The sequence below is a fragment of the Haliaeetus leucocephalus genome, unplaced genomic scaffold, assembly GCF_000737465.1.
Source record: "Haliaeetus leucocephalus isolate CR32 unplaced genomic scaffold, Haliaeetus_leucocephalus-4.0 Scaffold151, whole genome shotgun sequence".
Taxonomy (NCBI): Eukaryota; Metazoa; Chordata; class Aves; order Accipitriformes; family Accipitridae; genus Haliaeetus; species Haliaeetus leucocephalus.
In genome coordinates, this window is record NW_010972587.1 from 15,452,679 (window position 1) to 15,465,981 (window position 13,303).

At 40.2% G+C, this 13,303-nt stretch overlaps 1 protein-coding gene across 1 annotated transcript in view; it reads left to right on the forward strand.

Moving 5' to 3' along the window:
- The window catches only part of ANO4 (anoctamin 4), a 110,223-nt gene that overhangs the window by 40,771 nt on the left and 56,149 nt on the right, over window positions 1-13,303 (forward strand). Inside the window, exons 5-7 of the mRNA XM_010561988.1 lie at window positions 928-1,028; window positions 4,096-4,140; window positions 8,879-9,010. Coding sequence (XP_010560290.1) covers window positions 928-1,028; window positions 4,096-4,140; window positions 8,879-9,010 — 278 coding nt within the window. The remainder of the gene's footprint in view (window positions 1-927; window positions 1,029-4,095; window positions 4,141-8,878; window positions 9,011-13,303) is intronic.

Consider the following 13,303-nt stretch of genomic DNA (forward strand, 5'->3'; position numbering starts at 1 on the left):
GATGTCTGTGTTCTCGTGTCAGCTTCAGCCGACTCTGCTGTAGCTTTCTTGTAAAGCACTATTTCACCTCCTGAGTGCAAACACAGTTAAATTTCTCCCCTTCTCCTCTTTACTGCATGTTCTCCGTTCTTCGCCAAACCGCCTTCTGTTAGGTGACAGCTCTGCTGCCCGTACCCTACATGAAGCTCTTTTCCACACTACATACAACCCATAGAAAAGAAGTAGCACTGCGAAGAGATCTTGCTGGCATAGTCATGGGCCTTGACCCTTCTGGGCAACAAATCTGTACAATTTTATGCTGTGGGCAGCATCAGATTTCCTTTTTCCTGCTGGCTTTAGTTGTAACGTTCAGAATTCATGGGGCCAAGAGGGAAGCTGAAGGAAGGGAAGCTGGAGACCATGGCTCTGTAGCTGGGACTTCATTATTTGTCCATGTGGGGCAACAACGATAGGACCACACGTTCATACAAACTTTTCTTGATTGCTAGATGTGCCTCCACACACCTGCACTTCTGTGTGTGTGCAGAAAACCCGATCAACTGGCAGAATCAGGTCCTGACTTGCCATTTTGTTTTCAGCTGAAGTTCAAGACCAGACTTCCAGACCCAGAATCGCCCACCAACCCTATTTCCACCCCACACTTGGGTAGCCCACAACCGCATGTCAGCCTCCCCTCCATGTCCTCTTCTCCATGGGAAGGAAACCCACGTGCAGCCCGGAAGGGAGCCACAGGATGGCTTTCAGGAAACCAGAAGGAAAACGAGTTGACAAAATACTGATAGAACTGCACGTGCTTGAGGGAGACTCAGGAAGTGCGAGGGGTGACATAAGACCAGAAAAAATAGATACTGACCACTGAGCCGTGGTTTCTTTCTTTTTTTACTTGAAAAAGTAAGGCCCGGTGGCTGTTTTGTTTTTCTTTTGCAGTCATCTCTAACAAACAGCGACATCATCTTTGTGAAGTTGCATGCCCCTTGGGAGGTCCTGGGCAAATACGCTGAACTAATGAATGTAAGAATGCCTTTCAGGTAGGTGTAGTTGTATTTTGTCTGAACCTCCAAAGTCACACTATACTGTAAAGCTAACGTAATGATAACACCAAAATGCACATGGAAAAGCTCTTCTGTAAGATACCCCACATCTTTAGAAAATATAAATGGAGTACCTTAGATACCCTATTCATTGCTGTTTCTTGTTAATGCCTGAAATTTCGGTACAATACTGGTTTGAAATTAAGGTGAGCTGTAGCAGTGCAGCTGTTTTCATGGGGTATTCTATCCTTAGGCCCTTTAACCCCTTCAATGCTGGAGCCCCCTGCATACTTGTGCGCTGCTGTTTTTTAAATGGACATTTCATTGAAATCAATGGGAGGTCAAGAAGATCCAGGTACGTAAGGCAGCACAGAAGGTGCATGTCTGTTGGACGTATCTGGTATGTTCAGCACCTGTAAATTGCTTGCATAGTGTGTAATTACGGAAATACAGATTATAAATAAGTATCCCATCTAACAGGAGAACGATTCAGACTATAAATGCTTTTTTCTGTGGAGAAAATAAAGAACTTCTATTACACGCTACTGATAACCAAATTCATTCCACATTGTCATTCAGATTATTTTTATCATTTATTTAATATTATTTGCATGTTGGGCTTTGAAATTTTCTATGTAAAATATTGATTTTTTTACTCTGCTGGTTATCAGAACTGTTAAAATAGCATAAAGACTTCCACTGGAACTGACCAAAACCCATGAACTGAGAGGTCTTGATTCTTCTTTAATTAGCAGGGTTTATAGATGTAGAACTCCATTGATTTTAATGGAATTACTCCTGAGCAAGAAAAGGATCAGATCCAGAATATGCAACTAGTGAGTTGGTGTCCTCTGTAGGATTTCTTCTGTTTTCTTCTTACTTAAGGATGAAAAATGCCTCTGGTATGAGACAAGCTGTAGCAGTACAGAACTTGCTAGGAAGAATGGGTATGAATTAAGTACAAAATTGCAGGCTTATTCTGTATGTATTTTGGTTTTCATTTTCACAGCAAATCTTCAACTGTTCTTTCTTGTGCTTTTAGTGCTAAAGAGAAAAATATAAAAGTTATCACAAGCCATTGCAAGATATTAATATTCTTTTAAAAGAGTGTTCTAGCCATAGAAACAGCAGGCTGGGCCAAAAGTGTACCTCCTTTGACTTCTGTGGCATTCCTTGAGACGAACCTGCCCCAGCAGGAGGATAAGGTCTCATGATTAAGAAATACACCAGCAACTCAGAGTTTAGACACTGAGCAGCTTGTTCTTTCCTGATCTGAAGTCCCTTTTTTGAAATCTATCTCTCAGCAGATGGCAAAGTAGATGCCATACAGATTATATAGAAAGCATCAAAACCACTAAAGGTTTCTTGACCTGCTTCAGGATCATGGCTTCATTCTTTCCACCTCCATAGAGAGAGAATTATTACAGTATTGTTAAGAGGAAATCATGGTGATTTACTGATGTCTGCTGGGTAGGCTCTTAAATTTTATTTTAAGAGCAGCAGTACTGTTTACCATTTAAAAACAAGGACCAGCATTCTACAAAATGTCCCCTAGTCTAGACTACCTCTTTCCAGGTGCCCTTATCTAACCCCTTGTTTTTAGGGCCACTGATTGCTTACAGCACCCAATATTTTAGGCTGGAATTGTTGAAGGCCCATGCATCAGTGAATAAAATCCTTGCTGTTTCAAAGAAGGGGTGCCAAAACAGCGGATACCTCTGAATATTTGAAGCAAAATCATGAAGTGCATGGCATCTTCAGAAACGCTTAACTTTGACCCTTCTCTGCTCCTGCCAAGTAGAGCAAGATAAATAACACTATCTTGTGGAGGAGTTGGCCAAAGGAGGCTGGCTGACATGAAATTGTTTTGAAAATTTTACTTCACCAGCAAAACATGGGCACTGATAACAATAATGTCAAAATATTATGCGTTATTTAAATTCTAAGTTCTGAAAATTAACCTGGAATACTAACCAGTTTTTTTTCTATAGTTCATAAAGCATCAGTGCTGCCCTATTTTAGAAAGCTCCCAACCATGCTTGCTTCCAAGGCCCTAACAGCATCCCTACAGTACATTTAATATAAACAAATATTCAGAATATGTGTGGTGCGAGCCCTTCATTTTCCAGAAGTGGTGCAGTTCAGCGTTACACGATGGAACCTCTCAGAATAGACAGAAACCACCTCGATTTAGCCATGACCTTCAGCAGATGACAAAGTCAGCCTCTGGAGGAGGTAACCGGAGTTCAGGCAGGCACCCAAACCTTCCAGTAAGGAGTATCAGCCCCAAACCCACACCTAAAAGCCCTCAGATTTTCTGAACTCTCACGAAGACGTGATCCCTCTGCTGAAGTCCTGAGAGCCGCGGTGTGCCTGCGGGGCTGGTCGGGGAGCAGACCGGGAGTGGGGGGACACAACGCGTCTGCTCACTGGTTCCCCGTGCGCGGTCCCGTGCGGATTATTGCACCGACAACAGAAATCGGCTGTGCCTGTCGGAGGGGCGGAGGGAGAGGCTGCGGACTTTGGGGGGGGCTTGCCAAGCACATGCTCGTTTGCTTGTGTAGCCTATGTTGTGTTTCAAGGGATGTTACCCCCACAGCAAGCACTGGTCCCGGTTGGTACTGCATGTGTTATGGCATATTGCAGCATCAGGTACCTCTTTCCTGGATTTTCTGAGTGATTCCCCCTTGTGTTTCACCGAATGCAGCTTCGATAATTCACTAGTGGATGTGAGATAATTTATCCGTATTTGTATCAGCCCTATAGAATTCCTGCAGCAGTTTATGGACTTCTTTGAAATAGAAACACCTTTGGGTCCCTGTCTTTCACACATGACAAATAGCAGAAAAGGAGAAGACAATGGGAAAATGATGACCTTCTTGCAATTCAAACGCCACCAGAGTCTGTGTGGCTTCCTGCGACAGTTCTGTTAATCTCTCTTTTAGTCTCTTCCTCCACCTCTTACAGGCTTCTGTCTTCAATCTCCTTTCCTTCCTTGCTAGTTCATACTGTAACTGACGATGGGTTTTCTTCTCGACTGGCTTCATTTTTGCTGTTCTTCCAGGAGAAAAATCTATTACCTGCACCGCCGATACAAGTTCATGAATAGGTGAGTACAATTCTTATGCCAGTCCAGTTTATGTTCATTTGGACCCAATAACAAAAATAAAGGTTAAGGTCAAGCTGGAGGGAAAAGTTTATTAGCTGTGTTTGTAGGAAGAGTGGAGGGAGTCATTAGACACTAGGGTATCTGCAAAAACAAACACAGAAGTTGCATTTTTAAGGCATCTGCAATGTGGAAGAGGCAATTCATTTTATCTGTGTTGTCTTTTTTAGGAATAAGGAAATACTTCTCAATTGATGGAGTCTTTTAAAGAACAATAAGTGTGTTAGTGCAAACACTGTATCTCTTTTTATGTAGCTCATTAGGGAGTTTCTTGGGGTTAAAATACCACAGTTACAGCTTTTTTTTTCAATTCCATGCACCTTGCTTACTTGTAATAGCGATGGCATTATTTATTTATTGCTTCCTCCGGCAGGATGCTTAGTACTTTGGCGGTAGATAGGAAGGCAATGAAATGGGTTCATCTCTGGTGTAACATTACTGAGCTTGAAAGATGAGTATTTTTTAAGAATCTTTGAAGTGCTTTCTCTCGGTTATTAAATATCTTTAAGGTTACGTTTGATGCCTGGTTTATGTCTGACAATGCAATGAAAACCTTCCGATGCTGCAGTTTGCATTTTCTTTTTGATACCTTGGACAGTTAAATGAAAATGTCTCCAAAAAGCCTAAAAAATATACAGGCTTGGCAAAGACCCGATCATAGGCTGGCATTTAATGCCACAGTGCTGTTGATGCAGTTTTCAAAAAGGTCTCGCATTTGATTTACTGTGTCACTCTGAGGTCAGTGGAAATATTCCCATGAACCTCTGAGAGAGAAGAACTGAATTTGAAAAATCTGCATTTCAGAGTAAACAGCTGTATCACTTTGCAGATAACGTCAGTAGATGAACATCCATGGGAAAATAAGTCACATATTATCACTCTGCTGTATGAGCATATTAAAAAGGATTTTTTATATTAAATTCTATCACGGTGTGCTGGTGACTTGAGAGTACCAGCATTGATCTCACATTATAGTATTTGCTTCTTTATATTAGTAAGCACCAAATGGGCACTTTGTGGAATTATGGCATTTTACCTAGTTGGCACAGGCTAATAGACACACATGATTCTTCTAAAGCTTGTTGATGCTCCCCACTTCCCATCCCCACCTTATAATAAATACTACAGGGGCTGTTAACTTTGGAATTTGTCTTCATTTTAGTTAACACATGGCTGCTTTGACTAAAGTAATAGATAGGAAGCAGTAGGTGAAGATTCTAACATTTATATGTGGTGTATGAAATTTCGTTTTGCATTCATTTTCTTAAGAGTCAGGATGCGATTTGAAGTCAGTATGGGAAGAGGTATGATCTTTTTCTGGTATTTTAGTTCCTGAGTGATGAGAACACTTGGCTAAATTCAATTTTTGTGTTCAGGTCTATAAATAGCTACTTGAGGCGGAAAAGCTATAACTGAATAGTCCCAGTGGGAAAAAAGAAAACATATTCAGCTTTATTTTCATTTATGTGAAAGTCAGATAGACAGCTTCGATATAAGTATCTACTTCCTCTACTCCTAGTTCAGTGAAGATTACAAGTAACTGAAGCTATGGTCCATTTTTTGAGCTAAGCAACACATTATATTGACATTGGGGCATAATTTATTTTAAAGAAGACTTTTGTTACAAGGCAAAGCCCAGAGCAGGTCACTGGCAACTTGTCAACCTGACTTGAATTTTCTCTCTGAAAAATTCTAGTGATCTCAATATTTCAAATAACAAAACTCCCCTAATATATTTTAGAGGAAAGGAGGGGTGTCAGGTACCTATACAGTACCTGCAGGGGGGTTAAAATCTAAACTAAGACAGCATCTAGCACTACAATATGCGTAAAGCTCTATCAAAGATGACCTGCAGATAAAAATCAGTCTTGATTCAAAACATTTTTTTTTATTTTCCTAACTTCCTCTTCCCTTTGAAAGAACAATTCTATCCCTACGCCTCTTCCTAGTGAGAAAACAGTTTCTTTGAAATTATTTGAGAAACCCTCTGTGTGAGTTAAGCACAGTATGTATCTTCAGAAAGAGGATACTGGGTAAAGATTAGACTTGGAGAGCAGGGGCAGGATTGGAGTGGAAGCGACTTTTGTCTTTGAGACACTGTGTGAATTAAGAGAATGATTTTTTGCCTTATGAGGCTAATGAGTGTTTTTAAAGAAGGAATTTAAGAAGGATGTTATTATCAAATCTTCCACTCTCCTCTTTCGTTGTGGCTAACTCTACAGTGCCTCATCACTCCATGCACTCTGCTGCTCTAGTGTAGGTTGCTCTGCTTTCCAAACACCCCTCCCCTATGCAGCTGAGCATATAAGCCTCTCCATAAGGGAAGGTGAGGCATGGATTAGCCTTCAAGAAGTGATAAAACAGTAGATTTTTAACACTATGTGTCTGTGTTTGTTAGCACCAGCACCACTCTTTTTTCTTTTTTTTTTTTTGAGAGGTGCTCCTGTAGAGTACAAAGCCTGCGCTGCCGGCTGATGGCATTGCTGGAGTGCGCTGGAGCAATTTAAGAATCTGGTCATTTTTCTTTTCCAAGGAGATAACTAGTTGTTTTTTTTTTCCCTAGGGATCACTGTACTGTATGTTCTGGGCTGTGCAGAAAGGCTTTGCAGCTTTCTCAGACCTGTTTGCCACCAGGCTCACTGAGCATGCCAAGTAGTCTGAGCCTTGAGAATGGCAAACCAGTCAAATTCTGGGTACGCTCAGTGAGAAGCCAACATGAATAATGCATTGCTCTTAAGTGGGGAAAGCACTCTGTGCCTGTGTGCATGCATGCGTGGTGTGATAAACCTGCAGCACGCCTATCTCAAATGTGCACATTGGCTTGCAGGATGACTGGGAAAGGATTGCAGATTAGCAAGGGTGTTAATAGTTTAGAGAATTCAAATGATTTCAGTTAACAAATAAGCATGGAACGGGATATTTAGAAAACCCTTCTGCCCGATTCCTCTTCCCTTTTCCATACCCGGACTCACTAAGCCTCCTGAATGTACAGTAGCGCAGAGCTTATGGCCTTTACAGAGGAAAAATTGGACACCGAGAGACAGGGAATTCCCCTGCAGAGAATTTACTTTTCCCTTGTCATTCTTATCAGGGTCTGCACAGGCGAGCTCCCGGCTGCCAGGCTGGATGCTGCAGCTGGAGTTTCGGGTGGTCGGACCCTTTGCAGCCCTGGGATCCGACACCGCGCCTGCACTCGGGCGCAGACTTTTGCAAAACACCTCCTCGGTGCAAACACTGCCCGGGAAGAGTTCGTCATTAATTTAGTATAAGTCCTATGTTATGTTCACATACACGTTCCAGTTCTTCCCAACAGTCCTGGTGGTCAATTTGCCCCCCCCGCACTGCCATGCTATTCCCAGAATGGGAATACACAAATGGTACCGAAACAAGTCAGAGCTAGTTTGGTTACAATTTTGAAATGTGCCCGTGTTTAAAAATTAGCATTAGCTTTCTTATCCAAGATAAAAATACCTGATGGGAGAAGGCTGAATATTCCAGGAAATATTATATGTATTTTAAATGAAAGTATGTAATAATTTCACGTCACTTTCCCACACACTTAGCCGCTTGGGTAGGGATTGTCCTCCCTCCAAGTGACTGTGCAGAGCTCACAGCATTTGCTGGTCATAGAGTTATTGTGCTGACTTCTGTCAAAAGAAAAGAAACAAGTACATTTCCAGTCCTTGAGCTTCATCCAGAACTGGACTTAAAGTTCAAATGATGTCATTTCATGCCCTTTAGCTCCACTCCTGGGAAGATTCATCCAGTGACTGGAGTATGTGCATAGTCCATAATTTGTAGCCTATGATTTCTGCAGGCAGAGATCACTGATCAGGACTTGAAGGTGTTAGGAACTTCTGAGAGTGTAGGGCTCATTGTGCCAGATGTATCATCTCATCTTTCTTATGTGTTTTTCATTATAACATTTTAGTTTGGGTTTGAATTTGGTTTAGATTGTCTTCTTCAATCAGCTCTGATTCTTCCCTTTCCCTTCATTTCAGTGTGCATCTTTGCATGAGTGCACCTGCAGTTAAATCTGCCATTTCTCCAGCTTGATCTTAGTTTGCTTTTACCTTCTAAATGTAAGAATCTGTGTAGCAGTCATCTATTAATCTATACACTGAGTATTCTGGTTTCATGGAGGTTGTAGTTTTGCAAGACACTACAATTGAACCAAATGAACAAAGTAGCCTATTTTTATTTTTTTTTTAATAGCATCAATTGTGAGGTAAGAATCTGTATGGAGAGAGTAAAGGGATGTAACTTGCTGGGGCTTAGCTCCCAAAGCTCTCTGTCACAGTCTCTGCTGTTCCAATGTTTATATGTCCAAAGTCTAATGTGTCAGTTAGGCCTGAAATTTAAACTAACTGAAAAGCTGAGAAATAAAGGTTTAGAGAGTTGCCAAGAGCTTACTGGGCTTAAAGAGATTTATAGCAGCATGTACCATCAGCATTGCTTTTCTGTTGAGACAAAATAAGATACTTCTATGCTGAAAGCTGGTTATTAATAATCAAGTTCAGCATGTATAATTTGGTCTGCCTCGAAGAAGTCAAAAGACGTTGTGTCTTTTCTGGTTGTAAATATTAAGTGGCCTAGTTTGCCAGCATGTGTTCTTTGTAAGTGCTCTGTAATGTAATGAAAAAACACTATCTCAAATGCTCACGCTTTTCATGTGCTGCAGGATCGAGAAACAAATAAGCAGGTTTCGAGGATGGTTGCCTAGAAAGCCAATGAAACTGGACAAGGAGACACTGCCAGATCTGGAGGAGAATGACTGCTATACTGCTCCATTCAGCCAACAAAGGATCCATCAGTGAGTATTTTATTATATCTCAATTACAAGATGAAAAGTTTTCCTTCTGGATTCACCTTGGAAAAAATCAATTTCTTAGCTCAAGTTTTAAAGACTAGTGCCTTCAAATTAGTTCTTTGTCACAAAAAGGGAGAGATAGAGAGTCCTGAGAGAGCATAAAGTCTGTCTGCATTTCTAATAATTAAAGGTCCAGCTCAAAGCTAAAGGAAATCAATGGAAATATTCCTTTTAATTCACTGGAATTTCAGTTACATCCCTAAAGTAGTCAAATGGCTAATTCTCCCTCGGGTCAGAATTGCAGTTGTTCTTTGTCTCTTAAAGATGTGATTAAAACTTCTTTTTCAGCATTTCTATGTCATTAGCATAATCAAAATTAGTCCTTCTAACACCGATGGTCAATAACAAACTGATACTGTTTCATTCCTAGTTACGATTGTAGAACGAACAGAACTCTAAAGAGAGCAGAGGATGTTGCTTTGTTTGTATTTCTCTGTCTTTTATGAAAGCAAAACTGCTTGTAAAATGCCAGTGTTAAGACCTATCCAGTGACACTTGTCCAACCGTACCAGTGGCACTAGTGTTGCACCAAGGTCACTAGAGAAATCATTTGACTACTAGAAGCCTTTATTCACTTGCAAAACGCAAAACAGAAAAAGCCCCACGTGACTTTCTGATCCCACATTGAACTTCAGGCCTGACAAATTTTGGAGAAAGAGGGTGTGTTATGGGTAGTTACAGTGTTTGTGATATGGGAAACAGTCATTGACTAACTGAGAACAAAATCACAAAGAATAGACAACACTAACCAGGGTACCAACAGAAGGTTAACAGAAAGAATTACAGGCAGCTCAAAGGCTAAAAATCTGAAATATGTGATTTTATTCAGGGAGAAGCCAAGCTGATGTAATGCTCTTGAATGCCTCGCTTTGAATGAACAGCTTTTCAGGGACTGGATTTATAAGCTGCAATAGGAATGAATAAAACAGACCTCCTCTGCCATAAGTAGTGTCTTTCCAAATACAACAGAAAAACAAAACCAGGTGCAAATCTCCAAGGAAATTTCAGTAGAAGTCTGCCCCAGCACCAGTCACCAGCCAGGGTTATCTCCACTAAACGTCTGTGCCCTAAATAGACATCAGGTTCAGACTACAGAGTCTTCCGATACCCGAGCAAAAAGATGGGTCGGTTATTGTGCCCTGCAAGAGGAAGAGTAGGAGCAAGTTAGTTCAATAATAGACCAGTGAAAATAAAAAATTTAGAAATGGGGGCATTTGGGTTGATATTTTTATTAACAGTAATATTAATTATTAACTTCCCTTAAAATTAAAGCACATAAAGGTTTTTTGTGGCTGGAAGGAGAATTGGCATATATGAAGCAGAACATTTTTTTCGCTCTTCTGCCTTGCTCTTGTTTGTGTTGGTAAACTGGCAGGGGGGGTTATTAAATACTGTGTTAGTTTGATTAACATTCCCGCTGTTGTTTGGCACTTCTTTTACATCATTGCAGACTTTGAAGTTTTACTCCCCAGCAGGCCTGACATTTTCTGTTTTGCTTTCTGTGTACCCTTCCTTTCCTTTTGTGGGGGGACTGATAAAATGCTGGCTGAGCTGCCCTCCTTCTCCCAAAAGGTGCTGGCTCTGACGGGGTTCTCGTGTTCCTGTTGACTGTGTCTGTCTTACTCTGCTTCACTAGAATTTCAAAATATAATGACTTGTTCAATATTCGTCTAGTGAGTTGCATGCAGGCATTTTAATTGTTCCAAGAATTTCAGGGTAAGTCGGTAATTAGAGCATTTCGGGAACATCTTTAGTATGTGCTTTTAATCTTTGGTTGTGGAGTGTGGGTATCAAATAATTGGAAATGTAGAGTTAAAAAGAATGATTTTATTAGTATCAGTTAACAGTCAAGTGTATTATGTTGGGGTTCATTTACTTTGTACAAATTGCTGCTTCTTCAAGTTATACATAAACATTCTGTTGAAGGACCTATATGTAACGAGCCAGTAGTAAAGGTGCCCACCTATCCCCAAACATGGGGAAAATATGAGTAGAAGTGGATTTTTCTATGTTTATCCCAACACATATTAACTGATATAGTGATTACTGTGACTGGCACCTTCATTTGTCTGAGTCAGTTGTGCCAGAAGAGGGTTTGATCACTAAGAAAATTATTTCTTTTTCACCTCTACCCACTGCTAAGTGTGGTAACCTTCACGAGGACAGCACTGATAATTGTCACCTACTCAGAACAGGAACAGAAATGATCCAAAGTTGTTAAAATCCTGCCTCCATATTAGATTAAAGCTTCAGTTTTCAGTTGTCACTGTTGCATTACATAAGCTTTTACTTGCTTTTTAACAAGTGAAAAAGTTGCTAATTAAATGTAACATGATTTATTTTTTTAAAACCTGTCAGGGCTTTTATTTAAATTTCTAGCCCAGAGACCCACAATACCGTTTTAGGAATGTGAAGATAAATAGTTACTGAAATTCTTGAGCTGCAGAAATGAAGAATTGCCATCTACAATAATGTTATGATAATTTTGCTTGCAGTTTGCCAGTGGTAAGAAAAGTCCATGCATTTTCATATTTAGTGTAGTTAGGGTTTTGCTGGACTGCTCTTACCATACTATACTATACTATATTATAATTATAACGGAGGGTACATAATTGTCGTGGGCAGTTACTTGTGGAGTTCACATTGTCTTCAACAAGTACATTATCCTTTAGGCTAGAAAACCAGGGACAGTCTCTTCCTTACTCTTGGGCTTTTAGATGTGACTCTGCATCCCCTCCCATCACACGGTTGTGCCGAAACGGATTCAGACAGAACGTGCACAGGACGGGGAGGGTCCCAGCATCGCACTGACGCTCAGCTGGCTGACCAGATTTCAGTGGTGTTAAAGTCTTTTCATCCAACCTAGGGCCATTTTTTGAGGAAGGAAAAAGAGTTTGTAACATGCTGAGTTCTTGAAGTCCTCGGGGAATGGAGAATAAATGCAAGGCTTTCAGTCCTTGCGCACTGTGTTAAAGTTTTAGCCAAAAAATGTCACTAGTGTCTGCTTTTTATCAGATCTTAGGTAGAGATTTTGAGTTTCAGGTTTATAGTAAAAAAGAGAAAAATTTCTTGCAGATCTGGAATCCTAAGTGAGAAGAAGAGATGAGTGGGAAGTACACTAAGCTGTTCTTTAAGAAATAGCCACAGGAGCCTAAAACATATAATCAGTCCTTTAATTACACTAACAAGGATTTTTCTGGCTATTGTACAAGTATTTCTGGAGAGCAAGATACTTACGTTTGCCAGCTGAACATATCTGGGATTTCTGTGTTGTCATAAATCAATGTTTATCCAAGTACATGCTGAACAATTACTTAATGACGATGTAGTAAATCATTCACAAATACAACCATCTTGGAAATATAAATCTCCATATACTGAATTTTCAGATAAGACCTCCATGTCTTCACTGTAGGTTTTGCCACATACTGTAGCTGGAGGTTGCAGAATTCTTCCTTCTTTCCTGGTTTTATGTGCTTTCAATTTTCTAAAATATTATTCCTTAAATACTCATATGAGCTTGTCCCTGTATGATGTTTGTCCAAATATTGCAATCTGGGTCTGGAATTCCTTATTTCTTCCTTTCTTCATAACCTCGGATGTTTTTCACCTCATCAAAGAACAGGCAGTTTATCTTTTTTGATCTAGCCACAGTTTTCACACCCAGGTCTCCAGTCTGATACAGGTGATGTTTGTAACATGATCTGAGCACAGTCTTCATTTGTGATAGCTGCTTTTAAAAGCATGGAAAGACAGATGACTGACAATACTTACGATATGGAGTCTAGGGAGAAAAATAGTTAAGACCAAAATCGGCAAGGCCTGATCAGACCTTTTTTCAATAGGAATTAATATTTTTAAAATATTGATGTACAATGAGCATGTGCAATTTTAGTAGATCATATTGATGGTCTTTTTCTTTCTTGCATTTTTCTTTCCCATTCAGATGGGAAAGGCCAGATGTGGAGAAAGGCTAGCTTTCAGAAAAAAACTACATTTGGTTTAAGAGGCACAGTTAACCATCTGCTCTCCCTCCAAAACAGACAAAGAAGAAAATACAACCATCACATTTGTAAGATGCGCCTATAACTTTTGCAGCAGGGCTTCAAGTTTTCTTTTAAAGAGATTATGGCATAACTTATAGGGTATATCTCAAAATTGTGAAGACCAAAATTAATCTTATTTCCTAAGTAATAGGAAATCTCTTTTTGGAGGAAAGAAGCTCTGCCTAGCTGA